The 27,907-nt window shown below is 45.9% G+C and overlaps 2 protein-coding genes across 3 annotated transcripts in view; both read left to right on the top strand.

The window, feature by feature from the left end:
- C5 (complement C5) overlaps positions 1-13,996 on the top strand; it is a 32,320-nt gene extending 18,324 nt beyond the window's left edge. The window contains exons 25-41 of the mRNA XM_026686650.2: positions 314-389; positions 471-630; positions 1,811-1,906; positions 2,722-2,893; positions 3,345-3,550; positions 4,565-4,717; positions 5,253-5,318; positions 5,556-5,634; positions 6,209-6,263; positions 6,518-6,620; positions 7,377-7,454; positions 8,505-8,610; positions 8,996-9,082; positions 9,553-9,642; positions 10,591-10,674; positions 12,405-12,543; positions 13,687-13,996. Of these exons, the coding sequence (XP_026542435.1) occupies positions 314-389; positions 471-630; positions 1,811-1,906; positions 2,722-2,893; positions 3,345-3,550; positions 4,565-4,717; positions 5,253-5,318; positions 5,556-5,634; positions 6,209-6,263; positions 6,518-6,620; positions 7,377-7,454; positions 8,505-8,610; positions 8,996-9,082; positions 9,553-9,642; positions 10,591-10,674; positions 12,405-12,543; positions 13,687-13,819 (1,883 nt within the window). The 3' untranslated portion in view covers positions 13,820-13,996. The remainder of the gene's footprint in view (positions 1-313; positions 390-470; positions 631-1,810; positions 1,907-2,721; positions 2,894-3,344; positions 3,551-4,564; positions 4,718-5,252; positions 5,319-5,555; positions 5,635-6,208; positions 6,264-6,517; positions 6,621-7,376; positions 7,455-8,504; positions 8,611-8,995; positions 9,083-9,552; positions 9,643-10,590; positions 10,675-12,404; positions 12,544-13,686) is intronic.
- A 4,462-nt stretch (positions 13,997-18,458) lies between these two features.
- Positions 18,459-27,833, top strand: TRAF1 (TNF receptor associated factor 1). Of its 2 annotated transcripts, XM_026686655.2 has the most exons (9): positions 18,459-18,817; positions 21,611-21,695; positions 22,218-22,316; positions 22,760-22,876; positions 23,069-23,134; positions 23,698-24,108; positions 25,612-25,789; positions 26,102-26,250; positions 27,049-27,833. In XM_026686655.2, exons 1-9 carry the CDS (start codon positions 18,594-18,596, stop codon positions 27,265-27,267), a joined length of 1,548 nt encoding a protein of 515 aa, XP_026542440.2. In that variant the 5' UTR covers positions 18,459-18,593; the 3' UTR covers positions 27,268-27,833. The 2 variants fall into 2 exon arrangements, with proteins under 2 accessions (XP_026542440.2, XP_087800008.1); XM_087943882.1 differs by lacking the exon at positions 22,218-22,316.
- Positions 27,834-27,907: the final 74 nt, after the last annotated feature.

Below are 27,907 nucleotides of genomic sequence, written 5' to 3' on the forward strand. Positions count from 1 at the left end.
TATATAAGTGCTATTTCTATTGCTATATTTGAGTCATTTTTTCCCAGAATTCAACCAGAGTGGACATTTTATGCTTTGTTATTTGTTGTTGTACACACGTTTTTTTTTAAATTATTTTTTTCTAAGTGTTGTTTGATTGTTTTATTGGCAGTTGTTTTTCTTCTTCTTTCTATTTTGTATTTTAACTATGGAGATAAATTAAAGCACACACACACACAGGGGAGGCTACCAAGCCCTTTTTGCCTTTTAAGAGGTGAAGAAACCTTTGAGAGAAACGTTTTTCTTTTGTTTTGTTTTGTTTTTGATTTCTCAGGAATCATCAGTGTTTTGTCTTTTCAAAAGCAAGATTTCTCATACAGCATGTGGAAGGATGGTGAAGCCAGCACTTGGTAAGTGAAAGGGGCTTGGGACAGCTAGATATTTCTCCAAACCTGAAGAAGGAACTCAGTTTTATCTTTTGGTATCGGCAGGGTTACAGCGTTCGTCCTAAAGGTTTTTGGACAAATTCGGCGATATATGCCTGATCAATTTGGTACGGCATGCACGTCTCTGACTTGGTTGATTGACATCTGTCAAATGGACGATGGGTCTTTCAGGGAAGTCTCCGATTACAAGCCAGTAGCCCTTCAGGTATGGAAGTGGACTAACAATTCGGGTTTATCTCTTGGTCTGCTGAGCTTCCGTTTGAGGAAAGGAGAGAAAGCATTATACCCTCTTTCCTTAGGGCAGGACTTACAACACTGCTCACTTAGTGACCATTTGGAGTTGCAGTGGCACCGAAAAAAGTGACTTATGACCATTTTTCACACTTACAACCATTGCAACATCCTCATGGCCAGGTGATCCAAAATCAGACTCTTGGCAACTGACTCATATTTATGACGGTTGTCCTGAGGTCATGGGATCCATTTTTTGAGAACTTCTGACAAGCAGAGTCATTGGAGTAACCAGATTCACTTAATAACCGTGTTACTAGCTTAATGACTGTAGTGATTCACATAACAACTGGGGCAAGAATGGTCGTAAAATGGAACAAAACTCACGTAACAACCGTCTTGCTTAGCAACAGAAATGTTGGGCTCAATTGTGATCATAAGTTGAGGACTACCTTTAAATAAATATCACGATGGCCCTGCAGTCTGTTAGACCTCTTGGCTTGGAAGAAGGTCCACAATTGTGAGGTTGTTGAGTCCAGCTTCCTTCTGACACCCTGTTGCTCAAATCTCGCCATTCCATAGAGGGTATCGCGTTCTTCCTGCATTTCCCACGTGTCTGATAGGATAACAGGATTCCTTACGTTTTATGACTTCTGGCTCTTTTGCACAAGAATTCGTGGATGAGCTGTCATTTGCCGTCCTTTCCCCTTGTGCTCTGCTAAAGCTGCGGCTTCACATTACGGAACAACATTTACTTTGGTTTATTTTATTTATTTCTAATTCATTATTATTGCAGTCATTCTAGGACTTAAGAAATGAAAACTAGCCATAAAAAAGGGTCGTCTGGAATGACAAGCCAGATGCTCAGAGATCTGGAATTGAAACTACTTCCCTTATCAACAGGGTTCATGAAAAATTGGATGGAGAACATTTTAGTAGTTTTGGGGTGGAGGGTAGCTGAGTGAAGCCATCAAGGACAGATTGGTTACTTCAAAAGTATGGAGATCCTTCTCAGTAGAGTTTTGCCATGACTGTTCTTTGTAATGAAGATTAATACAGACTAATTTCTATAACTTGATGTATGACGGCAGTTAAGAATCAAGAGAATGGTATTTTTTAACCCTAACCCTTAACTTATTTGCTGCTTTTCAAAGGGTACCTTGCGTGACCAGGAGAGGGAAAACCGCATGTATCTCACAGCCTTCACCTTGATCGCCTTTACAGAATATAAAAAACTGTGTCCCTTCCAGGTAGGTGTGTCTGTTTTCCACTTATTAGTAACGTCACTGCTGTCATGTGGTTCCCCTGGTCAAATCTCCTTTTTGATGGAATTTTACACTCTGACAACGCCAGAGGTTGTTAGGATGATGTAAGCGTGCTCGGCTCTGCTTGAGTTTGACTTTTGCATTGAGAAGCAGATGGTGACAGCTGTTAGACTATTAAATTCAGATGAAAGATGGGAGCATAGGAGAAGGGACAGCAGAAGCTGGATGCGGGGCGGAGTTAAAAGAGGAATCAGCCACAAGCAAATTAAGTCCAACCTCCCTTGAATTCGGTTGCCCCTCCAAGCAGGTTCGTCTAGCCCTTATGTGAGAAGATTCCTGTGCATCGTATTTAGCCATTTTTTTTGTGTCTTTTAATGAGCCCATAATCCCTTGCAAGGTGGAGTCTGGGCAACTGAATCTAGCAGAGGGTTTACTGGCCGGATGCCCTTCCTGTCTCCAGTGCGGAGTTTTGTTCAGCAGATATATTCTCAGTGTGCTCAGAGAGAGAATGATCTTCCTCTGCCCGGGATCAAACTCACAGCCTCGCACTAGTATCATCTTTTAGCAATAAAGCGATTGCATTGAACGCTCTCACCTCTGGACTTGCTCGCTTGGGGGGGGGGGGCCCGGCGCTCCCCCTTCGGCTGGAGCTGCTGTTCTACACCCCCGAGGGCCTGCGTTTCGGGGTAACGGGGGGAACAGAACCACACAGGCCATGGTCCGAAGGGCTTGGGGAGAAAGAGAGCGGGACGGGACGAAACACCCAGTGAAATAACCCCCTTTGGCTTGTTCCTTGACAGAAATTTGCAGACGCTGAAAACAGAGCTGCGGATTATTTGCTGCAGAACATCGCACGCTCGCAAAACACCTTTGTCTTAGCCATCGTGACTTATGCCCTCGCTCAAGCCAAGGCCAACCACCCCGACCTTCACTCGGCCTACCGCCGCTTGAAGAGTGAAGCGCAAGTGAAAGGTAAGCCCTCCTTCCACCAAACCAAGTCACCGGCTGGCGATGGTTCCCCGTTGAGTGGTGCCGTGGCCTAGAGGCGGAACTCTCGCCTCACCATCAGGAGGCGGTGATTTCAATCCTAGGCAGAGGCAGATATTTCTGTCTCCGGGCACGACGAGAATGTACCTGCTGAATAGAACTCTGCATTGGTGACAGGAAAGGCATCCGGTCAGTAAACCCTAATAGCTCCATTCAGTGGCCCAGACTCCACCCTGCAAGGGATTACGGGGTCATTAAAAGAAGAAGAAGATGACGGTTCATCTGTATAAACACCCACAGCCCTCCGTCTTTTGGATCAGGCTGGCCTCCCCAGCTACCCTAAGAAGGAAGGAGGGCAGATTCTCGCGGGTCCTTTGCTGCCTTGGTCCTCCCTTGCCCTCGGTGAGGCTGCATCTCGGCTGTTTCCCACTTGCAGGAACCCCCCCAGCCTACCGGTTCTGGAAAGAGACCCCCGTCCAATTCGACGCCAGCATTCCCTCGAAGGGCAACGCCAGGATGGTGGAAACCACCGCCTACACCTTGCTGTCCATTCTGCTGAGGGGAGATCACGATTATGCCAAACCAGTCATGAAGTGGCTGACCGAAGAGCAGAGATTTGGGGGTGGATTTTATTCGACCCAGGTATCCGTGGTCCCTCACCCACTTCCTCCAGGTCAGCTGTCAGGATCTAGAGCATCCCAGAGCCTTAGAGAACCTCCTGGACCTGTAGGAGGGAGGGAGGGAGGGAGAGAGAGAGAGAGAGAGAGAATGGGAGGGGGGGAGTGACCTTGAGTTGGCCACGCCCACCCAGGTTTTGTGGCCCCCCGTGTTTCCTTTTCGGTGGGAAACGGGTCCCGATGGCTCTTTGGCAGTTTAAGGTTGCCAGGCAATGCCTGCAGCATTTCTGCTTATCTCCAGGCAGAGCTGCAACCCTCCATGGATGCTTAGATAGTTCCATGACCTGACTTATTTGGTTGATTGGCAGGGAACAGATATCCCCTGCCAATCAACCACTTAATAATCTGTTCTAATTTGGAACTGACTTTTATGCCGTTTAGCATGGAATTGCTTGTCCGATATTGTCTTCATTTATGAAAAATAAGTCTCACTGACACCGGTTGCTAAATCAAAAAATTAAATCGAAAGCACCAATAAGAAACCACTGATAATATGCTAGCACAGGGGTCTCTAACCTCGGCAACTTTAGGACGGGCGGACTTCAACTCCCAGCTTTAGGACGGGCGGACTTCAACTCCCAGCTGCCTTGTGAATTCTGGGAGTTGAAATCCGCCAGGCTTAAAGTTGCCAGGATGGGAGAGCCCTGTGCTAGAAGGTGATGATGACTTTAAACCCAGAAGAGGTTTATTTATTTGTTTTTATTTGATTTGACTTGTCAATCGCTTACAAGATAATAGGTATAAGTATATACATAGTTATGAATACATGAAATGGGTACATATAAGAAAAACAAAAGAAACAAGGTTAGGCAGGGTGATGAAAAGTATTCTTTCTACAGCCTTTGGGGTCTAATTTTCCATTTTCCAATCCCTGAAAACCAGAAATGGATTTCATCCCGCAATTAATACGCCATGTGGTGGCTTCCCTTCTAATGCCGTCCCTTCGGTTGGTTGGTTTCTCTCTCTCACACATACACAGGATACAATCATGGCTTTGGAGTGCCTGACCGAATATTCCATCCTCATTAAACGGCTTGCGCTGGACATGAACGTCAAAGCGTCTTACAAATTCCAGGGAGATTTTCACACGTACCAGCTCACGAGTAGCAATTACATTGGCAGGCCTGTGGATGTGAGTTAACGGATTGGGAGGGGAGGGAGGTTCAAAGGGAGCAGCTATTTGAATCTAGTGATGGGTCCCTTGGGCAAGAAATATGAGTGTGGGTTTCAAGCTAATCTGACCAGAGGGGCAAGATTTGAATAAAGACAAGGCGAATCCTTGGATTGTGGCCAGCAAGAATAATCACAAAGTTCCAAAGGAGAGAGCTTCCTATTTTAAAAAAAAAAATCAACAATGGGCTCATTACAGTTCATTTAGTGACAGTCCAAAGTTACAATGGCCCTGGAATTTCTCCTTCTCGTCCCTCTTTCTTTCCTTCTCCAAGTCAAGCTTTCGACCTCTTTCTTCACGCCTTAGCTTTCCTTCGCTGGAGGGAAATCCCATAGATCACGATAAACCAGGATTCTAGTGAAACCAGATCTGTGCTTCAAGTAGCCGAAAACATCCAGGTCTCATTTATGATAGCTTAGCAAGAACTTTCCATATAGCAGCCATGGGGATAAATGTCAATTTATTATTATTTTTGGCCATTTCTTTGCAAATTCAGGCTTCCTTGAAGGAGGATATTGAAGTACACACCACAGGGAGCACCACTGGGACAGCAGCTCTGACTGTAAGTGAACAAAATACCTTCATTTACAAGTAGTCCTCAACTTATAACGGTTTGTTTAGCGACCGTTCCAATTTATATATTGATATTCGGTGCACATGTAAAAATCAAGCTAGGACTTACTTTCAGGGTAGGTCGTATTTTCAGGGAAACAGGTTATTATAACAGTAACTAGAAGCTGGTTGGTGTGTTCAAAGCCTCCGAATTAATTTGGTTTATTTTCAATTTGGATATTTACAGCTGAGAAGCGTTTATTATGTGAGCAGCATTTCTGAGGACACTTGTGACTTTCAGTTGAAGGTTGATGTCACACTGGACGGTGAGGAACTCACTATTTAAAAAATATGAAACTGGAGAAAAGGTTACTCAGTGAACTCACTCTCTCTCTCTCTCTCTCTCTCTTTCCATGATGGATTATGTCCAGGGCAAGAGAAAAAATTTCAACTAAGCATTAAAACTATTTATTACTAAGACAAAATGTTATACTTAGGGATTTCTTTCATCTGAACTACATCTAAATTAAAATAACTGTAATGCTTAACATGTAGAGAGCTCTAGCTTTAAATCTTCGGTCCATAAAACTCTTTAGGGCACATATGGAGAACGATCCTATTTAACTGAACCTCTACAGAGAATATTGGTATCTCAAATCTCTCCCACGTAGCTTGGATGACTCTTCTATGCTCAAATCTCAGTATTGGTTGGCTGGGAAGTACTTGTCTAGACAATTCCTTCCCGAAAGGCCCCCAGTTTTTCAATCTGGGTGGGGGCAAAACGCAGGTCTTTCCTCTGATTAGGTGGGATTAGTGTTTGATTTCTCTCACTTCGTACTCTGTGGGATAAGGAACCCTGAAATTCTTCTTTTGAAAAACAACCTTCTTTTGCTTCTACAGAAAAGAAGTACTACCTGTCCTTCAATGAAGTCCGGCTGTTGTTCGCCTGTGCAAAGTAAGTCTGGATAATTTGAGAAAAAGCAGGGAGAAGATTATCTCGTTTTTTTTAAAAAAATCTGGGCTTTGAAGTAACACGGGGTAGATCTGGTTAGTGCATGTCCCGCTCCTGGGACCAACGGCTTTGTTTTATTGATGCAAACTCTGGGAAAAGTCCCAAGCCCCACAGAGGAGCCTGGTTGGTCCCTATGAAGCAAAACCCAAGAAAGTGGTTGTGTTGCTATTATTTCCATGTTTTCTAATCCCGTGTAGATACAAACCTCGGAGGAGGACAGGAGAGTATTCCTCCCCCCATGCAGTGATGGACATCTCTCTTCCCAACGGCCTGGAAGCAAACGAGGAAGACTTGGCCCTGGTAAGTAAGGCTGACTTCCCCGGTTTTATTTACTTATTGATCTTTAGAAAGCAATATAATGAAATCTGAATTCCCCCTACGAGGAATCCTCCACTTACAGCCACAGTTCAGCCCAGAATTCACGTCGCTAAGGAAGACATTTATTAAGTGAGTTTTGTCCCCCTTTATGACCTTTCTTGCCCTGCAGTTGTTAAGTGAGTCACACGGTCGTTAAGTGAATCAGGCTCCCCCGTTCTCTTTGCTTGTCAGAAGGTTGCAAGAGGGGATCCCATGACCCTGGGAAACACCGCGACCCTCATAAATATGAACGAATCGTCAAGCATTCAAATGTCAATTATTGGACCAGGCGGATATTGCAAAGGTCACAGGGGTGAAAAACGTTCATAAGTCCCTTTTTCCAGTTCCTTGTCACTTCGAACGGTCACTAAATAAACTGCTGTTATTTGAGGACTGCCTGCATATTTTTGAACAGAGATACGTATTTCTAAACACTTTGGGTCTCAAACTGCATGTTTCAGTTGAAAACCGTCCTGTAGAAATTCAGAAAACAAATCCAGATCAAGACATCTGCAGCTGCGGTGATTCAAATAGCAACTTAACAAAACAGAATGCTTTTTAAAAAGTATTATTATTATTATTATTATTATTATTATTATTATTATTATTATTATTTGCAACTGATGTAGCTCCTCCTCCAGAATGTATCCACGAGGCTCACCTGGCAAATGTCCTTCTCCCTTTTCGCCCCCCCCCCAGCTTTCAAATAGTGTTGACCAGATGATTTCAAATTATGAGATAACGCCCGATGGACATGTCGTCATGCAGGTAGACTCGGTAAGTTTCCTGCGGCTTTCCCACATGGTTTTATTTCTCACAAGGCTTGTCAAATAATCAGTGATTTTTTGATCCAAACTCAGCAGAGTCGGACAGTAGTGAGGAGGTTGGGGAGGAACCTGGGCCGGTCTTGGAGGCTGAGGAGGGCTCGGACGAGGGCTCTGCATCGGAGGCAGGGAGGGGGCCAGGGCAGGCTGGCAGTCATTAGCCGCCTTCGGGCTCAGACAGCAGTGAGGCGGGGGAGCTTCTGGAGCCGGTTCCCTGCCTGCGTATGCGCACCAGAAGACAAGAACCGTTGAGAAAGCAGGGTCAACTCAGGAGTATGGCCACACCTTGGAGATGACTGGCCCCTCCCATAAAAGAGGAGCGAACAGGACGGGAGCTTTTGCAGGAAGCAATTAGTTCGTCTGGTCGATTCAAGCTTTGAAAAGTTCTTTTTGACTCTGTGTCAAGTTTGGCCTTGTCCTGCGCTTGGCCATTCGTTCTCTAGCTGCATTCCAAGTGCGATATGGTGTGAGGGGGTGTTTATCAACATTCTCCTGAAAGACTTTGTGAAACCTTGCAAGCTGCGAATGAACCGTGGAAATAAAAGAGGTTTTGCCGGAACTAAGATTGTGTTTTACGTTTTCTAAGGAAGCCTAGGTCAGAACACCCTGCTTCCCAATCAGTGGAAATCATATTCTATTAGCATTCCTAGTTAAATTGAAATGGTGGTTGGATGCCTGCTTTCAGACAAACAGAGCTACTGACTGGTGTAAATATTCTGGGTTACTCTCTTTCATCCAGTTGTTTCTGGAAAACCCCAGGTAGGATGTGGGTCTAATGCTTTCTTCTGCTCACTTGCCTCAGCCGGGGGCGGGTTTGCACATCCCACCCTTGTAACTGATCTAATTTTGAAAACCAACTAAAGTCACATTGGCTCACGACAAGAGCTGACATCGCACTGCATCAAAGATGTGTGACATTTCAATGCAAAGAGGCCAGGTAGAGAAATATCATTTGTGGTTTTCATGTATCCCGAGTCCATCTGAACTTGCATTATTCTGACAGATTCCAGGAAATGAGTTCCTGTGCGTTGGTTTCCGAACAACTGAAATTTACCGGGTAGGCATGTCAAGTCCAGGAACCTTCTCGGTGTATGACTATCATGACCCTGGTAAGGAATTCGTTTTGAGAATCTGGCCTTTTGGGGCTTAGCACATTGGTTCAATACGCCAGCTTGTTAATTGTATTTAGGCTGCATTATTGATTGTTTAGTATTGATTATTCTACTGAGTTAAATGTTGTTTCTTATTTGGCATTCAGCTTTCTCAAAACTCTACCTTGTTTCAAGAGAGTTTAGTCCTTTCCTTTCCTCTTTCATTCCCTTCTCCCTTCCCTTTCCTAGATTTTCTTTCCTTTCCCTTTCATCTTTCCTTTCATCTTCCTTTCCTTTTCTTCTCTTCCTTTCTTTAGCCCTTCCCTTCCCTAACTTTACTACATGATCAATCTCTCTCTCTCTTCATTAAAAAAAATGAAACTTTTTTTTTTTGCTTCTCCAGATAAAAAGTGCACTATCTTTTATAATGCTTATGGAGAAGAATCTCTTGTTAAATTATGTGAAGGCAGTGAATGCAAATGTATGGAAGGTAAGCAGTCAAAAGTAACTTGAATTAAATGACCTGGGGGGGAAAAGTTGAGAATTGCTTCAATGTATTGTTTTTTTAACAACAGAACTTCCTTTAGATCACAAGATTGATATGAGCAAGCAGTGTGTCAGAGCATCATATAACATGATTCACTGGAAAGGAGTCTGTTTGTTTCCAACTGTTTCCTAGTCTGGGTGGATATGTTTTTTGGGTGTGTGTCCGTGTGAAGAATTGCAAGGAAATCTAAAGCACCATTTAAAAAAAACAAAAACCCATTTCTAAACAGTGCATCAAATAAAGAAAATTCTGCATCTGTTTGTCTGTACTAAAATTGAAGAAAAAACATGGGTTTATGTCTGAAGGGGAGGCAAGCGGTCCAATCACGTGCATCCTTGTCCAAGAATCACACAGAATCTCTTCTCCTTCAAGTTTCCTGCTGAAAAAGATTCTTCCCTTTCCTCAAAATATAGCGGAATGTGGACACATGCAACCCCAGCTGGACACGTCCATAACTTTGGATACCCGAAAAGAGGCAGCTTGCCAGGAGAACATCGCATATGGTATGAATCTCATGCCTAAGAGAAAAATAGTTCCATAAACATAGCATCAGAAATGGGATGCACAAACGGTTCCTAGCGACATGGAGACTTTCTCTCTTGCTAAAAGGCACAGGGTGGGCGTGGAGGCTCCTTTTAAAAGCACGTTTTCCCATTTAAATGCATGATCCTATTTCTAGGAAGCAAACTCTGAGAAGGAAGGTGGATCCTTTGAGAGATTTCAGGAGGTGTGATCGGACAGTTTAACCAGCATGTCAGATGTACAGGGAGAGACGGATCCCGGAGGCTGCCTGATTGTGGAATAACATTCTGATTGAATTTCTGGATTTAAAAGAAATTCCAACAGAATGATGTTCCCAAAAAAGAAATAACCCTTTATTATCTGCAAAGGAATGTGTAGCTAAAGAAGGACTCCGTGTCTGTCTGTCTGTCTCTTCTGTCTATCTATCTATCTATCTATCTATCTATCTATCTATCTATCTATCTATCTATCTATCTATCTATCTATCTATCTATCATCTATCTATCTATCTGTCGGCAATAGCACTACAGCTTCCCAGCAAGGAGGCAGCACATTCCAGAGAGGGGTCCAAAAGGAAGGAAGAGAAAAAGGTTCAGGGGAGCCACAACCTAGAGCCTCCCATGAAGGCTAATCTGGCAAGATTCTGTCCAATGGATGGAATCAAATAAGGAAATGGACTCCGTTGAATTTCCTTCTCTCTTCTATGGGCTTAGACTTGACATTACGCCCTGCACTGTATGTGGAAATTTTGTTTCTTGCATTCAGATGTTATCCTAGCCTTCTCTGACCTCCACTGACCTAGAAAATATGAAGGAGAATCAGAATGGTGTAGTGCATGAATAAGAGACCGTGGAAGGTATACATTTGAGGATGAAAGTGGCGATGGTATTTATTTAACAAACTGTTCTTCCTGCTTTCTACCTCTTCAGTTTACAAAGTGGTTGTCAAATCATCCAAGGAAGAAGGAAGCTTTGTTAAATACCATGCAGTCCTTCTTGAACCCTACAAACTAGGTAAGAATGCCAAGCTGGTCTGATCTGGAAAGGCTCCATTTATTTGTTAAATGTTTATGCTGCTCATCCTCAGGTGACTGTGGGCAGCATAAACATTTCTTTGTTTAAAATTATTGTTGCTATTGCAGCAATAATATTTTTGCTTCCTGCTACTGAGGCTTGCACAGATGATGATGTTCTCCAATTTCACATCTTCACATCAACATGCCCACTGGAACGACACAATTCTTCAACATCTCAGCCTCCCTGCATGTTATATTCACCTGTCAAGATATGAGTCGGTGGAGATTCTCATTCCTCCAAGTCATGGTTGTCCCAAAGATGCTTTTTCAAGAGGCAACTGGTATTTTTCTTTGGAGAGTGCAAATGACCAGCACTTCAGCATTTCCAGGAAGGCTCCACATCCATTTGCACTACTCAGGTGACCCGGAAGGCACAGGCAAACCTCCACGTAGCCTCAACGACGCTCTCAAAGAACACAAATGACCAGCTGCCTGCGAGGAATAGAAATCCTTCCATTTTCCACCATCCCGTCAGAGCTGAAGAAGCTTCTTGGATGAGAAGCGAAACGTCTTCAAAAGAAGAAACAAGAAAGTCCAGCTGCCTCCTGAAAAATGCACCTTTGGGGCTCTAAAAATGCATCTGATAGTGGCAAGAATATGCAGAAAGTCACGTTAGCAATGAAGAAAAAAAACCACACAACAGGCAAGATACTTAGGGGGAAATGCCAGGAGATAATCTCAGTATTAATCACAACTGCATTCATCACACAAACCCTTCACAACTATTGGAGATCAGGTGCTCTCAATGTTAGATTTATGAAATGTGCTAATACTGCACATCCCTTATGTCAATCGTCAGGGAATCCAGGAGCCGTTCAAATGGGTATAAAGATTTAACGGAAGAACAGAGTTGGAAGGGACCTTGGAGGTCTCCTAGTCTAACCTCCTGCTCAGGCTGGAAACCCTATGCCATTTCAGACAAATGGTTGTCCACCCTCTTCTTGAAAACCTCCAGTGTTAGAGCAGTCACAACTTTTGGAGGCAAGTGGTTCCACCAATTAATTGTTCTCACTGCCTGGAAAATCCTCCTTAGTTCTAGGTTGATTCTCTGCTTGATGAGTTTCCATCCTTTGCTTCTTGTCCTGCCTTCTGAAGGTGCTTTGGAAAATAAGATGACCCCCTTTTATTGTGACAGCCCCTCAAATGTTGGGAGATTGCTAGGAGGTCACCCCTAGTCCTTCTTTTCAGTAAACTAGACATACCCGATGCCTGCAACCGTTCTTCAAATATTTTATTTATTTTAAGCTTAAGCTCTCTACAAGATCTTGAACTACTAGTAGTCAAACAATTTGGCGATACATAAGGAACTCAAGATAGGCTAGAGTTAGATCTCTTGTAGGCACGCAAGGATCATGACCGATGGCATATTTGACGCCTCCCTCCTGCTCAGAATGGTCATCTCCTACCCCTGCTTCTCAGTTGCGGTTCTCCATTCTCCCTCTAGTGAATCTATTTTATATTTTATACTGAATGCAATTGCTACTTTATATTAACAACCCATCCTTTAGAAGCTCCCAGGGAGATTTGGCATTTTCATAAATGAAAGCTCAGAGAGCACCAAGGAGAATTCAACCCTGAGCTACTGAGAGTCCCTTCTATTAGGTTCAAACATGGTGGAAGAATTTTTGACTTGTAGGTTTCCTTCAATTTGTTTCAACTCTTCTGCAGGGGTGACTTTTGCCGAGAAGAACGCAGAAATCATCTTTATTAAAAAGAGCTCCTGTACGGATATCCAGCTGAGTCCAAAGGAGAATTACTTGATCATGGGAAAAGAGGCTTTGAAGATGGGAGAGGGGGCCAATGCCATGTAAGCCAATCCTCATTCTGTTGGAGGGACAATCCTTCCTCCCAAAAGGGGTCCCTGATGCTCTCCGAACTTGGTGGTTTTCTTGCAGACCTTTCATTACCCAGCCAGGGAACATCATCAGTGCTAAAAGGAACTGTACAGCACTGAAGATGTTCCCTAGTTGGGTAATGAAACATCTGCAAGAAAACAACCAAGCTCAGAGAGCACCAAGAACTCCACAAGATGCATGTGCTACGGAGGAACATCCCCACAATCTATTGAAGTGGAGCTGCAGTACCATAATCTACTGATTTACTATAAAGGGGTGAAAAACTGAATAGTTTGTGGGAGAACCGATAACCCTTGTAAATATAAGACCACCTCTGCTAAGCAAAGTTTGGGTTGCACACGTGCCAGGCTGAAATCTTTTTCAATTTCATCTTTTTGGATCAAATGGAACGGCCAAGTCCAAAACCTGAGCTGGGTACATCTATCACAAAATCAATTAAAGCAGTGGCATCAGTACAGGTGGGGAAAATTTCTGGCTGGTAAGAACTAAGAATAGGGGTGAGACAGCTGTGTGGTTTTATGCAAGGATGATTTTTGGTTTGAAAGTACTACAAAGTTATACAGGGGAAATTTCAATGCTTGTAGCTTAAGAGTTGTTTGCTGCGAGATGAGCGGAGAAAGAAAAAGAAAGAAAGAAAGAAAGAAAGAAAGAAAGAAAGAAAGAAAGAAAGAAAGAAAGAAAGAAAGAAAGAAAGAAAGAAAGAAAGAAAGAAAGAAAGAAAGAGAAGGAGGGAAAGGAAGGGAAAGGAAAATGTGGCTCATCTCTTAGTTGATGGAATTGTAGAAGTCCGTGACTGACGACTTCAGTTGAGAGTGTCCTGGTTTAATCTCTGCCCTTAGATGGTTTTGCTGGATTTAGATATAGAATAACAGAGTTGGAAGGGACCTTGTAGATCAACTAGTCCAACCCCCACCCAAGCAGGAGACTCTACACCATGGCTGACAGACGGCAGCCCTTTTTACAGCATGTCCACTCTGCTTCTAACCTGGAGTGGTTGTGCAGTAGAAAACACCCACCATCCACCTGCATTCCCTCCATCAGCATGGACATCTCCTGCTTTTCTTTCTAAAAATATTGTTTTTTCTTCTCCATAGATACCAGTATCCTTTGGATGACTTGACGTGGATTGAATGGTGGCCCTCCCCAAATACCGCCTGCGGTTCTTGCCAAACCTTTAGAGAATCCTTGGAAGAATTTGTTGATGATCTCTTCCTTAGTGGTTGTTAAATTCTTGAAAAGACCTGCCAAAGGTCTTGGGCTTCCTGTAGCCTGGCAATTTAGACCATTTCTAATGGACTTCCGTGGTTATCATAAGCAAACAGGAATACGATCATGCTTTGGATCAGAAGTCTCCAAACTTGGTAAACTTAAAGACTTGTGGACTTCAACTCCCAGAATTTCTCAGCCACTATGATGGGTGACTTTGGGCCAATCACCAGGAGGCTGGGAGTTCTAGTTTCACCTTAGCCCCAAAAGCCACTATGGGTGACTTTGGGCCAATCACCAGGAGGCTGGGAGTTCTAGTTTCACCTTAGCCCCAAAAGCCACTATGGGTGACTTCGGGCCAGTTCCTCTCTTCCAGCTCAACTCATCTCACTAGCTAGTTTGCTAAGCCTTCCTCCTTCCTCCAGCCTTATATCATCATCAAAAGGCGACTCACCTCTTGTGTGGCTGACCGTTTAAACCTCCACACACACACACACACACACACACACCCGCCAAAAAAGAAAAGCCCATTCAAACGACCTCATGACTCCTTGAAACAGCAGGCTACACTTACCGGGATTTCAGAAGTGAGCAGGAGACAGAAAGATTCCCCCAAGATCCAGGACAAATGTTTCGGTCCTCCCCTTTCTCCTGATTTTAAAAAAATGATCATCATCATCAATCACTCAACACCCATAGTTCACATGTATGTGTAAAATTTTATATATAATAAATCACTCAAATGTTGCATTCATTAAAAAGGGTCAGGAAAACAATTTGTTAAAAATTGTCAACGCCGCAACCGCTATATTCACTCAAAGATGTAAATCACAAGATAGCGAGACCATTTTCTGCTTCGGGGGGGGGGGGAAACGGGGGGGAGGAAGAGATAAATGTCTAATTTCAATATCCAGCTCTAGATTTTTCCCTTCTGCAAGTCCCCCTTTTTCCTTTTCCTTTTTTAAAGGGGAAAAAAACCCTCCTCAAAACAGGGCAAGCCAATGCCAGAAACTCTTTGAGTCACAAAAGTGGGTGTGACAATCTACAATACCAGGTTGTTTTTTTAAATACAGCATCAATGTTCCAACTAGCCAACTCCAACCCAAAAAACATGGCTTCCAAGGCTGACAACAGGTACGCCTCGACTTACAACAGTTCATTTTGTGACCATTCAAAGCTATCCTGAACAAAGTGGGTGTTTTTCCACACTCCACAGCCGTGGAAGCATCCCCCCAAAACAGCTTGGCAAACTGTTCCCACGTATGGCCCGTGGTCACGTGAGTCAGTGGGGAAGTCAGATTCACTGAAGAACCATGCGACCGACATAACATTTGCAACGGTTCCCTTCACCAGGCTGGCCAGCAAAGTCGTAAAATGGGACCAAAGCTCATTGAACAAATGTTTTGGGCTCAACGGGACGCCTAGAGCCACCTGTTCTCCGTGCCAAAACCCAAATGCAATTATCTCCTAGAACGGACTGTGCAGCAGCCCTTCCACAGAGACCAGCAACCCTGCATTCAGAGGAGCAACTTCTGAAGTGTCGGGTTGTGGCTTCAAAATGCAAGTGGAAACTAACAATAAGTTTTTCGGTACTTTCCACAGCTGACCTATTTCCTCTGGTAAATCCCTTCCAGCCCCATCCTTCAGCAGGCGCAGAGAATAGGCTAAAAACACCCCCCAAACCCAAGAGGATGTGGCTGACACAGAGCTCAAAACCTCGGATTCCCCTAATTCAGACAGCCAATCTGCAGCCGAAAGATTTACAAAGCAGCCGTGTGTAGGTGGAGACCGGTACAGTTTGCAAGATTGCTGGATTGCTGGGTGTTTTGCAAAAACCTGTGCTTCCCCCCGCCCTTCTTTTTCTTAGCAAGCAGCAAACGACAGCTTTGTCCACAGAGGCCCTTGCAAGATGGCACACCTGTGCCTTGGAGAGGGTATACCTGGTGTCCTGGATCCTTGGTCCTGGATCTCGTCTCTCCAAGAAAGCGGGATTTGCTTATTTTGCTGAAGATAAAAAGCCGTTCCACATGTTGCAAAGGAAGGAAGATGATTCACTCCCTTAAGGGTCAGGATAAATTTGGAGTTCGAGGGTGTGAAGACTTGTTTAAATGGCTGTTTGCAATAAAGAATAAGGACATTTATGTTCTTGCTAATGTTTGGGAACCCCAAAGGCAGCTGGGGGGCCCTTGCAGGAAACAGGACACTGAGATCAGGGGGCTTTCAAAGTCTGTACCCACCACAATGCTTCTCGTGGCATAAGAGAGACACCATAAAATATGCTCTCTCTTTTTTTTCATCTAATGCCACCTTTGTCTGGGCTACTGATTGGCTTAGTTGTGGAATGGGAGACCCTGTGCAAGTGGGCTAGCTTAGAAGCTGGAAAATATTCTAGAAGAAGATAAAGGTAGAACACCTTTCATACGATGACCAAGAAAGGTGTGTGGATGTATCACACACAGTTTAAGCTCTACTTAAAGGAGATGTTTACTTTGCTATGAGGATGAAGTGGGTTATTGTATAGTAGCAGCATCTTGGTGAATGATGCTCAAGTCACATGTGGTGGAGAAGGAGGAGAAGGAGAAGATGGAGAAAGAGGAGGAGAAGATAAAGAAGGAGGATGAAGAAAAGGAGGAGGAGAAGGAGAAGATAGACAAGGAGCTAAAGATCACAAAAGTGTATTTCGCTTATTTTGGCCATGTCGTGCGGGGGAATTCACTTGAGAATGTAATTATGTTAGGAAGAGTTAGCCATAAAAGGAAAACAGGTTGCCAAAGAACAAGGTGGTTGGATACCATAAAAGCTGGTACCATCCAGAGCATAGAAAAACTCAAGTAGTGCAAGATCGGAAAATGTGGAGACAGATCTGGCCATTAGAATCACCAAAGTTCAGACATGACTGAATGGATAAGATCATCATTGTCATCAGTTAAGGAGAAGGAGAAGATAGACAGCAGAAGGAGGAGGAGGAGGAGGAGGAGAATTGGTCAATGAATAGTTGATAAAACCCACTGAATACATAAAACATGTTGGTAAACCATTTAGCTAAACAGATCTTCTTCCATGTTACGTATAGGAAAAACCTTGAGGGCGTCTGCAGAGCCTCCTAGGGAAAACAGCTCTTAGGAGCTAATTTAGCTCAGCAATTCTAGTGACCAGTCAAGCCAAACAAAACATCTCTACTCCCATCTTCGAACAGCTTGGCTTGGATTATCTGCCAGCTGCCCTCAGAAAGCCATTGGGGCGAATGAAGTCAAAGGAGACGAAGCCTCGGGGCGAAAAGAACACGCTTCACCTGATCCAGCTTTTATCGTTATTAACAGCTCTCTGGCTCATTTCAGGACCCCCAAAGCTCCATGTGTGCCTAGAAAATAGGTCAGCCTCAGAGCTACGGTAGAGATAATGGTAGGATTTAAAGTCTGGGGCTCAACGTAGCAGAGGGAACAGAAGAGACCCCTCCCCAAGACATGCGGGGGGGAGAGAGGGGAATTGTTTTTCACAGGATGAGGAGTCATGCATGTCTCTGGCCTCCCCAGGTGGCGGCAAAGGTTCCCCTCCTTGCACGTCCGTCCGTGCTAGTCGTTTCCGGCTCTGGGGGGCGCTGCTCATCTCCTTTACAAAGCCAGAGAAGAGCCAGCACTGTCCGAAGACGTCTCTGTGGTCATGTGGCCAGCAGGACTCAACGCCTTCGAAGGCGCACAGAACACTGTTTCCTTCCCCCCAAAGAGGTCCCTATTTTCCTCCTTGCATTTTTTACATGCTTTCGAACTGCTAGGTTGGCAGAAGCTGCTGGAACAAGGAACGGGAGCTCACTCCATGACGTGGCGCTGGGGATTCGAACCGCCAAACTGCCAACCTTTCTGATCAACAAGCTCAGCATCTTAGCCCCTGAGACACCGCCTCCCACCTCCCCAAAAGACCCTTCCCCAAATTTGAATTTGTACGCCCACATCTGGGCATTATTCATTTACACAGGCAGTCCTCAATTTATGACCACAACTCAGCCCAACCTTTCTGTTGCTAAGGGAGGCAATTCAGTGAGTTTTTTGACTATTTTACGACCTTTCTTGCCGCAGTTAGTAACTCGCTGTGGTTGTGAAACTAGTAACAGGGCGAATCTGGCTTCCCCATTGACTTGGCTTGTCTGAAGGTCGCAAAAGGGGATCACGAGGCGCTCCGGGACAGCACAACCGTCATAAGTACATGCCAATTGCCAAGCGTCTGGATTTTGATCACCTGACCACAGGGACGCTGCAATGGCCAGAAGGGTGAAAAACAGCCCCTAAGTCACTTTCTCCAGCATGGTGGTACCATTGGTCGCTGAACCAGCTCTTGATTACCTGTAAAGGTGGCTTGGAAAGAGGGCAAAAATCCTGCCTTCTTATCTCCTCCTTTTAAAAGCCTAACCCCCCCCCCCCGCCTCCTCCCTATCCAGCGGGGAGGAATCTCTTGTGCTGGTTTTCCCTGGACCTTCGGTGGCCTCCTTTGACTCAGGCTGGCTTGTCTTTCCTGCCCTCTGCCCTGCGATGCTGTGTTTTCGGGGGAATTCAAAGGCTGGCTCTGTAACTTCCTGTCACGGCTGCCTCAAACCTTTGTGCTGTGGCTCCCTTTCAGCCCAACCCAGCATCCTTGGGAGGATTGAGATCTTGCTGGCTTTCAAGTCACCCCAGCAGGCCAGAGAGAGAGAGAGAGACACCTCGCTGCCTGGGGAGGGGTCTCTTCCTGAGCATCGCCGGCAGTGCGGTGAGGCCCCCTCTTTCTCTCTCTCTCTCTCTCCTCGCAGGAGCTGCTGCTGTGGATGGCAGGCAGGCAGAGAAGCAGCAACAGCAGCAGCAGCTGTGGTCCTCCCGCCGCAGCCTTCTCCTCTCTGGATGAAGCCAAGCAGGGCTCCCCGCTTCGCATCTGTGCCAATGCCGGGGGGACGAAAGACCTCGGCAGCCACAGCGCGGTTCTCCCCCAGGACGGACTGCAAAACCTCTGCCGGAACCCCTGTTACCCAGCCTGCCTAACCTGGGCACTACGGTGAGTCTCTTCTGCAAGAGGGAGGGAGACACGTGATGAAGTGGGGGGGCAGAGAGGTATGGGGGAAGGAGATGGCAGTCAGGAGAAGAGGGGGGAGAATGAGACTGGGGGGGGGGTGGAGATACATGGGGGGGAGGCACAGAGGGGGGTCAAAAAAGGAAGGAGAGAATCAGGAAGGGAGGAAGGGAGCGAGGCCATTCACTGACCTGCCTGGCAGGCTCATCCTGTCCAAAAGATGGAGACTGACTGACAGCAGCACCTGCCAGCTGAGAACTGCCAGTCCTGACAGCTGTTCTGCCCCCTGCAAGAGCAACTGAATCTTACAGACACCCATCCTGCCCCTCTGCCTCTGTTTGGATGGAGAAGGGTCCCCTCCCCTTACTCTCCACCTGCTAGACCACAGGGAGGGAAACCAAGGTGGGCTAGGAGGTCAGGAGGGAGAAATCAGCAGAGTAATAGAATGGGAAGGATCAGAGGGGTTGGACTAAGCAGCCTTGGGCTGGACCCGATGGCGTGCTCCCCTTAAGTAGAACACCAGAATAACAGAGTTGGACGAGGAAATAATCCCTCCCAGCTCTCTGATTCTATTCTATTCCACCTTGGAGGTCTTCTAGTCCAGCTCCCTGCACAAGCAGGAGACCTGGCTTATACCATCCCGGACAAACGGCTGTCCAAGACTCTTCTTGCAAGCCTCCACTGATCGGAGCACCCACAACTTCTGCAGACAAGTTTTTCGACTGATTAAATTGTTCTCATTGTCTGGAAATTTCTCCTTAGTTCTAGGTTGCTTCTCTCCTTGATGAGTTTCCATCCTTATTGCTTCTTGTCTTGACTTTAGGTGCTTTGGAGAATAATTTGACCCCCTATTTTTTGTGGCAGCCCCTGAAATATTGGGAGATTGCTATGAGGTCACCCCTAGTCCTTCTTTTCACTAGACTAGACATACCCAGTCCCTGCAACCGTTCTTCATATATTTTAGCCTCCAGCCCGCTTGTCGTTTTTCTTGCTCTTGAGCTGAGGTAGGGAAGAACCGTAGAATTGCTACCCAGAAGCCTTCAAATTGGTCCTAGCCTCTATCCTGACTGGCTGGACATATGGTGGCCAACAGAACCCAGAAGCAAGGCAGATTGGTCCTCCTGTGATTGTCCTAGAAGTTTTCTAAAAATTGGAGGAGAGATTTGAGAAGGACCCTCAGAAAACCCCCAACACATGCATCAGTTGCCAAGTTCAAATCTGCACTAAAATATTTCCACATTCTCCTCTTGGTTCTGTGCCAGGACTACAGTATCTTATCAATTCCCCCATTTAACTTGCACTCAAACCCGGAAAAACTTTAGGATGGCTTTGGAAAGGCTAAACGGTATCTTGTTTTGGTTTTTGCACACGTCAGAGAAATGAGTACTACGTGATTACATGATTCTTATTGCTCCCTCTCTGCTTTAATCTCATAGCAACCCCCGTCGAGTGGATTAAACTAGATTAAAGCAAGGATAGGAAAACAAAACAAAACAGGCTTTCTTGGTGAACTAAAACAAACCCTGTTGTGTTTCAAACCTCCCATCCTTGTCCAAAGCACTGTCTGTTTTTCCACCATTGTGGGAAGGCCATTTTAGCAAAAAAAAAAAAAGTATCCCTTAAGACTTCTCAACTGCTCTGTTTTTTTGAGCCATGGAAATGCTTAACATTGGCTCCACGTCTCCAACTTTCTGGCATTTCCCCAGAAAGGAGCCAATGAATTTGGAGGGAAGCTGCAAGAAAGGTCTCCATTAGAATAGGAATAGGAATAGAAATAATAGAAATAGAAATAGAATAGAATTACAGAGTTGGAAGTTACCTTGGAGGTCTTCTAGTCCGACCCCTGCTTAGGTGTGGGGAATGTGAATTCTGGGTGACTTTGTGTTTTCTGACTTAATTCTTAATCCTGTCCCTTCAGCCGGCCTCCGCCTTCTAACTGGGGTTCCTTCAGGCCATTCTGGCTGGGTGGCAGGGATTGGGGGCAGGGGAATAAAGAGCGTGGGGAGGATCTTATGATTCTTCCTTCTTGTGCCATATCTGTCATCGGGTGTTGGCGATCCTGTTTTTATCAACAGCCGCACAAAAAGGGCTGCTGAGTTTTGTCCAAATCGGTCCCTTAGAGATTTGGAAGCCCTGATGTTCTTCTTCTCCTTGGATCTTCATTGCCTTCAATCTTTCCCTGGAGGATTAAATGAAGGATGCCGTGTTTTTCCATATTTTCAGCATCACACATGTCCAAAATATTCTAACTTTTGCTTTTTTTTTATGTTTTTGCTGATTTCCCTTGGCTTTCCCAGGTGGCTTATCGCCTCCTCCTTTCTGATTTTGTCAACCCAACATATATGTAGCATCTGCCTGTAAATCCACATTTCAAATGTTTCTAACCTCCTCAAGTGGCTTTCTGTCTGAGACCAACTCTCCCCTCTGCGGAGCAGGATAGAAAAGATGGAGCATCTGACATGATTCTTGAAATAAGGAGGAATTTTCTGACAGTGAGGACAATCAACCAAATGGGACAGAAGTTGCCTTCAGAAGTTGTTGGAGCTTCATTTCCTGGAAGCTTTCAAGAAGAGACTGGACTGCCAGCTGTCAGAAATGGTGTAGGGCAGAGGAGGGTTGGACTAGATGACCTACAAGGTCCCTTCCAACTCTGTTAATCTGTAATCTGTAATCTTCCTACATAACTAAAATGGCTCTTTTCAATTGTCCTTGGGAAGAATCCAATTTGAATCTCATGGGAGCCACTTTCCTTTTCCTTTTTCTTTCCTGTTCGCTCAGAAATAATAGCAACCCCATTTGCCAGGGTTGTAAAGAAGAAGATTCCAAACTTACTGGGGAAGACAATTTACTACCCGAAAAAAAGGTACATCCTTTCCATTGAACTTCACAATGGTTCCGTTATGTGCTCATCTGTTCTGTAATAAAAGCTGCTTGGTGCTGCTGTGAAACTGAAACTCCTCTGCTTGTGTTTTGCATTTGGAAGAGATTTCTTCTCAGGTGGGAAGGGAGAGTAGAACCTCTTAGCATCAGAGCGCGTTCATAATAATAATAATATAGGAAATACTCTAAATGCTCTGATGGTCATTTCGAAAAATCCTTTCTTAGTGAGCCCCTAGAAGCCAAGAGGAACATCGGTGCCAAATTTCAAGTTTGTAGGCTTTACGGTAAAGCTGTGTCCACTTCATTTCAGCCCCCATCTTGCAAACCATGGTTATGGCCTGAAGATGTGCAATTCCAGCCCTTGTAGCTCATTAGCCCAGGTTTATAACCTCACCAGTTTTGTGACCCTGCCTACTCGTGTTTTTAACTCAACATACTATAGCTACAGAAATCGTGGTATTGTTCAGCACGCTGACATTTGATGTGTGTCCTTGTTTGCTTCCAGAGTCCTAGCAAGGCCACCCTTAACAAGGAGATTCCAGAATTCGTTGTGCATTGTGGGATACCAGGATGCATCTGGAGGGGTCCACTGAGCAATTTGGAAGTAAGGGAGAAGACCTATTGGCTGGGACTGGCTATTGCGTGCTGAGGAAGAATGGAATGGATCTGGGAGATGAGCCAGTTGGATCTGTCCATGGAGATTCCCAATCATGCAGATCATGTCCCAAAGGTGCTTTTTTCAAAAGGCAACTGGAAAAACAAGGTCAAAAAAGAACCTTTGGGACAACCAGTTGGATCACTTTGACATTATATATATATATATACCACCTCCCAGTGCTTTATAGCCTGCTCTAAGCAGTTTACAGAGTCATCCTATTGCTCCCAACAATCTGGGTCCTCATTTTACTGATCTCGGAAGGATGGAAGGATTCTTTTTATGTACATGTTTGTTTTACCTCCCCTTCCTCGCAGATGCTCTTAAATTCCTATAAAAATCAAATTCCTTTTCTCTGGGGGTAATTTTTTTTTGCAAAACGTATCTTGCAGGATCATCGCCGTATGTGTGAATACGTCCTGGTCAATTATGGCCAGGCAGCAGTGTGCCAGATGTTGATGGATGTGAATGCTGGCAATAATCCTGAGACCTCCAGAAATGAACATCAGGTCCTGCCATTAAATTTGTCTGGTTTTCTGTATTCAATTGCATACCTTTACATTTCTGTTTTACAAGCTTCTATCTCTGTGTCTGTCTGTCATCTGTTGTCTATCATCCATCCATCCCTCCCCTTCCTTCTCTCACCATCTACCTACCTCGCTCATCTTTCCTTCCATTTTTGCCCATCCTTTCCTGAACAGAATCCTTCAGGTCTTGGCCCCAGGGATGAAGGTTGCCGATTTTCCAGGATTGGATGCTTATTCAAGGTAGGGCTGGTGGGCTGTGAGCACCAGTAGCTCTGTCAAGGTGTGGACACTCCAGCTGGTGCCCTTGATGGATGCCAGGCTGAGACTTGCCAAACAGGACCAAAGCACTGAGTGTCAGGGTTCCAACGATTGCCCTAATTAAATCATGAGCCTCGAGCCAAACTTCAAAAGTATACAAAAGAACTGTTAGGAGCAACATGTCCGGCACTAACCCGTATGAAGCCCACTCTGAGACACGTAATTTACTATCCCCTATGACCCTGTTTCCCTCCAGCCCCCTGGTGTGTCATAAATCAGATTCTCCAACCAAACACATTCACGGGCTGGGTGTCATCAATCACATTCTCCAATGAAGGATTTTCCCAGGCAGAAGATCCAGTAGCCGAGGCTACAACCTCCACAAGATAAGCGTGGAATGTGCTTCTGGCCTTCATCTGCTGCACTGCTCCCTCAGGCCTTTCCCCACTCCCTTCTTATGGCAACTCGAAAACAGGCATAGGAATGATTTACGAGTTGACACTGGGTCCTTCTCCTGTCAAGGGCACCATGTTTCTTCCCAATAGGGCAACGCAGGAGATCAAACTGTTCATGAGAAGAATGCTGCAGGAAGACACCTGTTGCTGCTGCTCCAGTACGTCAAACACCTGAAGGGCAATTCGTCCCCAAGAGGCAGCCTGTGCAACTCACCTTTGATAGACGCCAAGCTTTGGACGAAGTCTCCTCTCACCTTGAAGATTCAGGATCCCGGGGGAGAAAGGTCCTTCTCTGCATCACCGGTGGGGGAGGGGGAGGTGAGCTGGGTCACCCTCTTGAGAAGAGTGAAGAGGGTCTCCTGGCTGGAGACCAAGCTGCAAGTCTTTGAGAACATCACGTCTGTGCTGAGCAAGGAGATGGCTACATCTCGGCAGAAAATCCTGGCCTTCCGTGGACAGAGGGGCCTTGACCAAGATATGATTCGTGGCTTAGAACTGAAGGTAAGCCAGTGGGGAAGGAGCAGCAGAACCTGGGGGGCAGAGTCAAAAGAGGAACCAACCTAGAATCGCTACGTCGTCACAAATGAACTAAGTCTAGAACTCCTTGAATTCTGTTGACCCTTGTTTAACTCCAAGCAGCTACTAACCATTAGTCGAGAAGATTCCTAATGCATATGTTGTTGAGCAATAACAACTCATTGGACCTTCACATGTAGACTTGGTCTTTCACATCGGGCAGGAGGATTGTCCACCACAGCAAGCAGCAATATATTGTTTCGCGGTGATAGCCATGGGTTTTGGACCCGAGACTATAAGCTATAAGCCCCGATTGAGAAGGTTGGTGAGCTTGCTAAGCCAAAGAAAGGATGTTAGAGCTCAGCTAAGTTAAAGTAAGGTTCTACCTTTAGGCAAGAAAAACCAAGTGCACAGGTACAGGAATAGGAGTAACTGTGGGAGGGATCTCGGAGTCCTAGTGGACAACCATTTACACATGAGCCAGCCGTGTGCAGCGGCTGCCAAGAAAAGCCAACGCAGTTCTAGGCTGCATCATCAGAGGGACAGAGTCAAGATCACGTGAAGTGTTCGTGCCCCTTTATAAGGCCTTGGGGAGGCCACACTTGGAATATTGTGTCCAGTTTTGGTCGCCAGGATGTAAAAAAGATGCTGAGACTCTAGAAAAGAGTGCAGAGAAGAGCAACAAAGATGATTAGGGGACTGGAGGCCGAAACATACCAATAACGGTTGCGGGAATCGGTTGTGTCTAGTCTAATGAAAAGAAGGACTAGGGGAGACATGATAGCAGTCTCCCAATATTTGAGGGGCTGCCCCAAAGAAGAGGGGAGTCAGCCTATTCTCCTCCAAAGCCCCAGAAGGCAGGACAAGAAGCAACGGATGGAAACTGACCAAGGAAAGAAGCAACCCAGAACGAAGAAGGAATTTCCTGACAGGGAGAACAATTGATCAGTGGAACAACTTGCCACCAGAAGTTGTAAATGCTGCAACACTGGAAATCTTTAAAAAGAGCTTGGACAACTATTTGTCTGAAATGGTAGAGGGTTTCCTGCCTAAGCAGGGGGTTGGACTAGAAGACCTCCAAGGTCCCTTCCAACTCTGTTATTCTATGCTAGCTGAATGGAGGAATCCTGCCATAAGTCTCTGACTTATGACCGTTTGTTTAACAATGGCTCAAAGTTTACCACAACCTTGGGAAAAGGTTGACCTATGACCCATCCTTTTGCACCTTCCCATGGTCAGGTGATCCCAACTGGCTTGCATTTACAGGGGTTGCCGTGTCTTGTGGTCCCGTCATCACAATTTGCAACAACCTTCTGACACACAAAAGTCCATCTGAGAAGCCAGATTTGCTTAACAATTGTGGCGATTCACCTTGTGACGGGCGGTAAAAAATGATCCTAGAAACTAGGTCTGGCCATGCACTGGCTTCACTTTATGACCACATTGCTGGAACTCCCACCTAACCCGAATTTTTCTCTCCCCTCCAAGTTGGCGGATCTCCAGCGATGCCTGGCACAGAAGGACGCCGCTCTCCTCCGGCTGGGGAAGCGACTCGGAGCGTCCAAGCAGGCGTCTTACGACGGCGTCTTCCTTTGGAAAATCACCGACGTCCACCAGAAATGCTACGAGGCCATCTGTGGGAAGAGCCAGGGCTTCCAGTCACCGGGTGAGCCCCCCCCTGGCCCCCCAGGCAGCCCCTCCCTCCCCTCGAAGGGGCTGAGCTCTTGGATGGGAGCCCCACCATCCCCTGCACCTGGAGGGCACCAGGTCGGAGAATGGGGGGGGAGGGCTCGGAAGGGGGGTCAGTCTTAGGACCAGGCAGGCTGGGAAAGCCAAGAGGACTTTGGGCCGCCTGCCGCTTCTTTCTGCTGCTCGCCTGGTCTGAGCCTTTATTGGGGGCTGAAAAAACATGCCCCTCCCTCCCCTTCCCAACCCCCTATAAAGTGGCTTCTGAACCTCCAGGTTCTCTTCTTTTCAGCGTTTTACACTTCCCGATATGGTTACAAACTGTGCATGAGGATCTACCTGAATGGAGAAGGCCGAGGCAGGGGGACCCACATCTCGCTCTTCATCCTGCTTCTCAAAGGGGACTATGACGCCCTGCTGCCCTGGCCTTTCACACACAAGGTAACGGAGGCTTCTTGTGGTTGTGGTTGCCGTGGTTGCCGCCATGAAGAGAAACTGTACCAAGGCAGAAAGGGTTCCATTCCATTCCTTTCCGTTCTATGTCCCATCCCATCCCCCTATTTTCTATTCTATTCTGTTCTGTTCCTAATTGCTATTCTATTCTACTCTACTCCATCCCATCCCATCCCCCTATTTTCTATCTCATCCCATCCCATCCCATCCCATTCCTCTCAAACAAGCCTCTCTTCGACTAGCTGGAATATTTTGAGAACAGCCTCATCCAACACATTGTTGATCTTTCTGAGAAATATGGAGGAGGTCAGTTACGGCCGTTTGGGGGGGGGGAGAGAGAGAGAGATGAAAGAGGGAGGGAGGGAGGGAGGGAGGGCTCCTGAATTTTGGAGCCCAGGTTTAAAAGTCCAGGCCGGGCAGGACGGGGAAGTGTCTTCTTTGCCAACCAGGCAGAAGCTTTGTGAGAGGAGATAAGAGCATCCCTTGGAGTGGGCTGTATCCCGCAAGGAGGCAGCTCGGGTGGGCTGTTCTCTCCCCCTCCTTCCCCCCTCCAGGGAGTCTTTCCCACGAATTGGCCTTGAGATACGGTCATCCTCGCCATCTGTTCCACCATAAGGATTCTTCTGGTGACCTTGAGATACCAGAAGAATCTCTGTTCTTCCTCCTTGAACCAGCCAACCTGTTGTTTGAAGATGCTGAGAATCTTTCTTCCTGGCCCAGAAGCTAACTTCTTCTCCCCCCCCCCACTCTCTCCCTCCCTCCTTCCCTCCCTCTGCTGCCTTGCAGATTACCTTCATGTTGCTCAGCCAGGACCACGGAGACCATGTAGTCACCTCTCTCCAGCCGGATCCTACCTCTGCCTCCTTTCAGAGGCCAGAGGCTGACCTGAACGAGGCCAGTGGCTTTGCCAGGTTCCTTCCTTTGGCCAAGTTGCAGTCCTCGAAATACGCCTATCTGAAAGAAGGCACCTTGTTCCTCAAATGCATCGTGGACACCAGTTCGTGAAGCCTCGCCTTTCCGGGGTGAGGGCATTAATCAAAGACTGTGAGATGCCCTGAAAATATTTCAGGTGACTGGATGATGGCTGACAGGGCTTTGCAATACGGCTGGTTTCGCTCTGCAAAAGAGCTAATCTAGCCCTCCAATGATAAGATTTGGCCCTTCAAAAGGGCTGATTTGGCCCTGCAGCGAAAACGGATTTGGCTCCGTCCTGGAGCTGAGTTGTGTGTGTGCCATTTCCTTGTCTCCAACTCCGTTCCTTGTCTAGTCCAAGTCCAAAGTGGAGGGACATTCATCTCTTGTGTCATGTTTAAAAGCTCTTTTCCGTTCTTTGCCAAAGTTCCAAACTGGCACAGTAAGGAGACAAATCATTTTGCTAAGTGCCAAATTTGTGGTGTGTAGCGTGTGAGAAATGTCACATTACATTTTGTTTTGTTTTGGTCCAGAGTACAACAGTTCATTATTTAAAAAAAAAAACTGAATGGACCGAAATGGTATCAAAACCAAGTCCTAATTGTGTACAGTGTTTAGTTTATTTAACAGACAGATTAAACGTGCATCTGAAGAACCAATTCCAGAACTTACTTTAAATTTAAAAATACACAGTTGGGATGGAATGTATTGTACCATTCCTTCCTTCCTCCCC

The sequence above is a fragment of the Notechis scutatus genome, chromosome 15 (assembly GCF_049901735.1).
Source record: "Notechis scutatus isolate UNSWTSFEM ecotype Mainland chromosome 15, rNotScu1.2, whole genome shotgun sequence".
NCBI lineage: Eukaryota > Metazoa > Chordata > Lepidosauria > Squamata > Elapidae > Notechis > Notechis scutatus.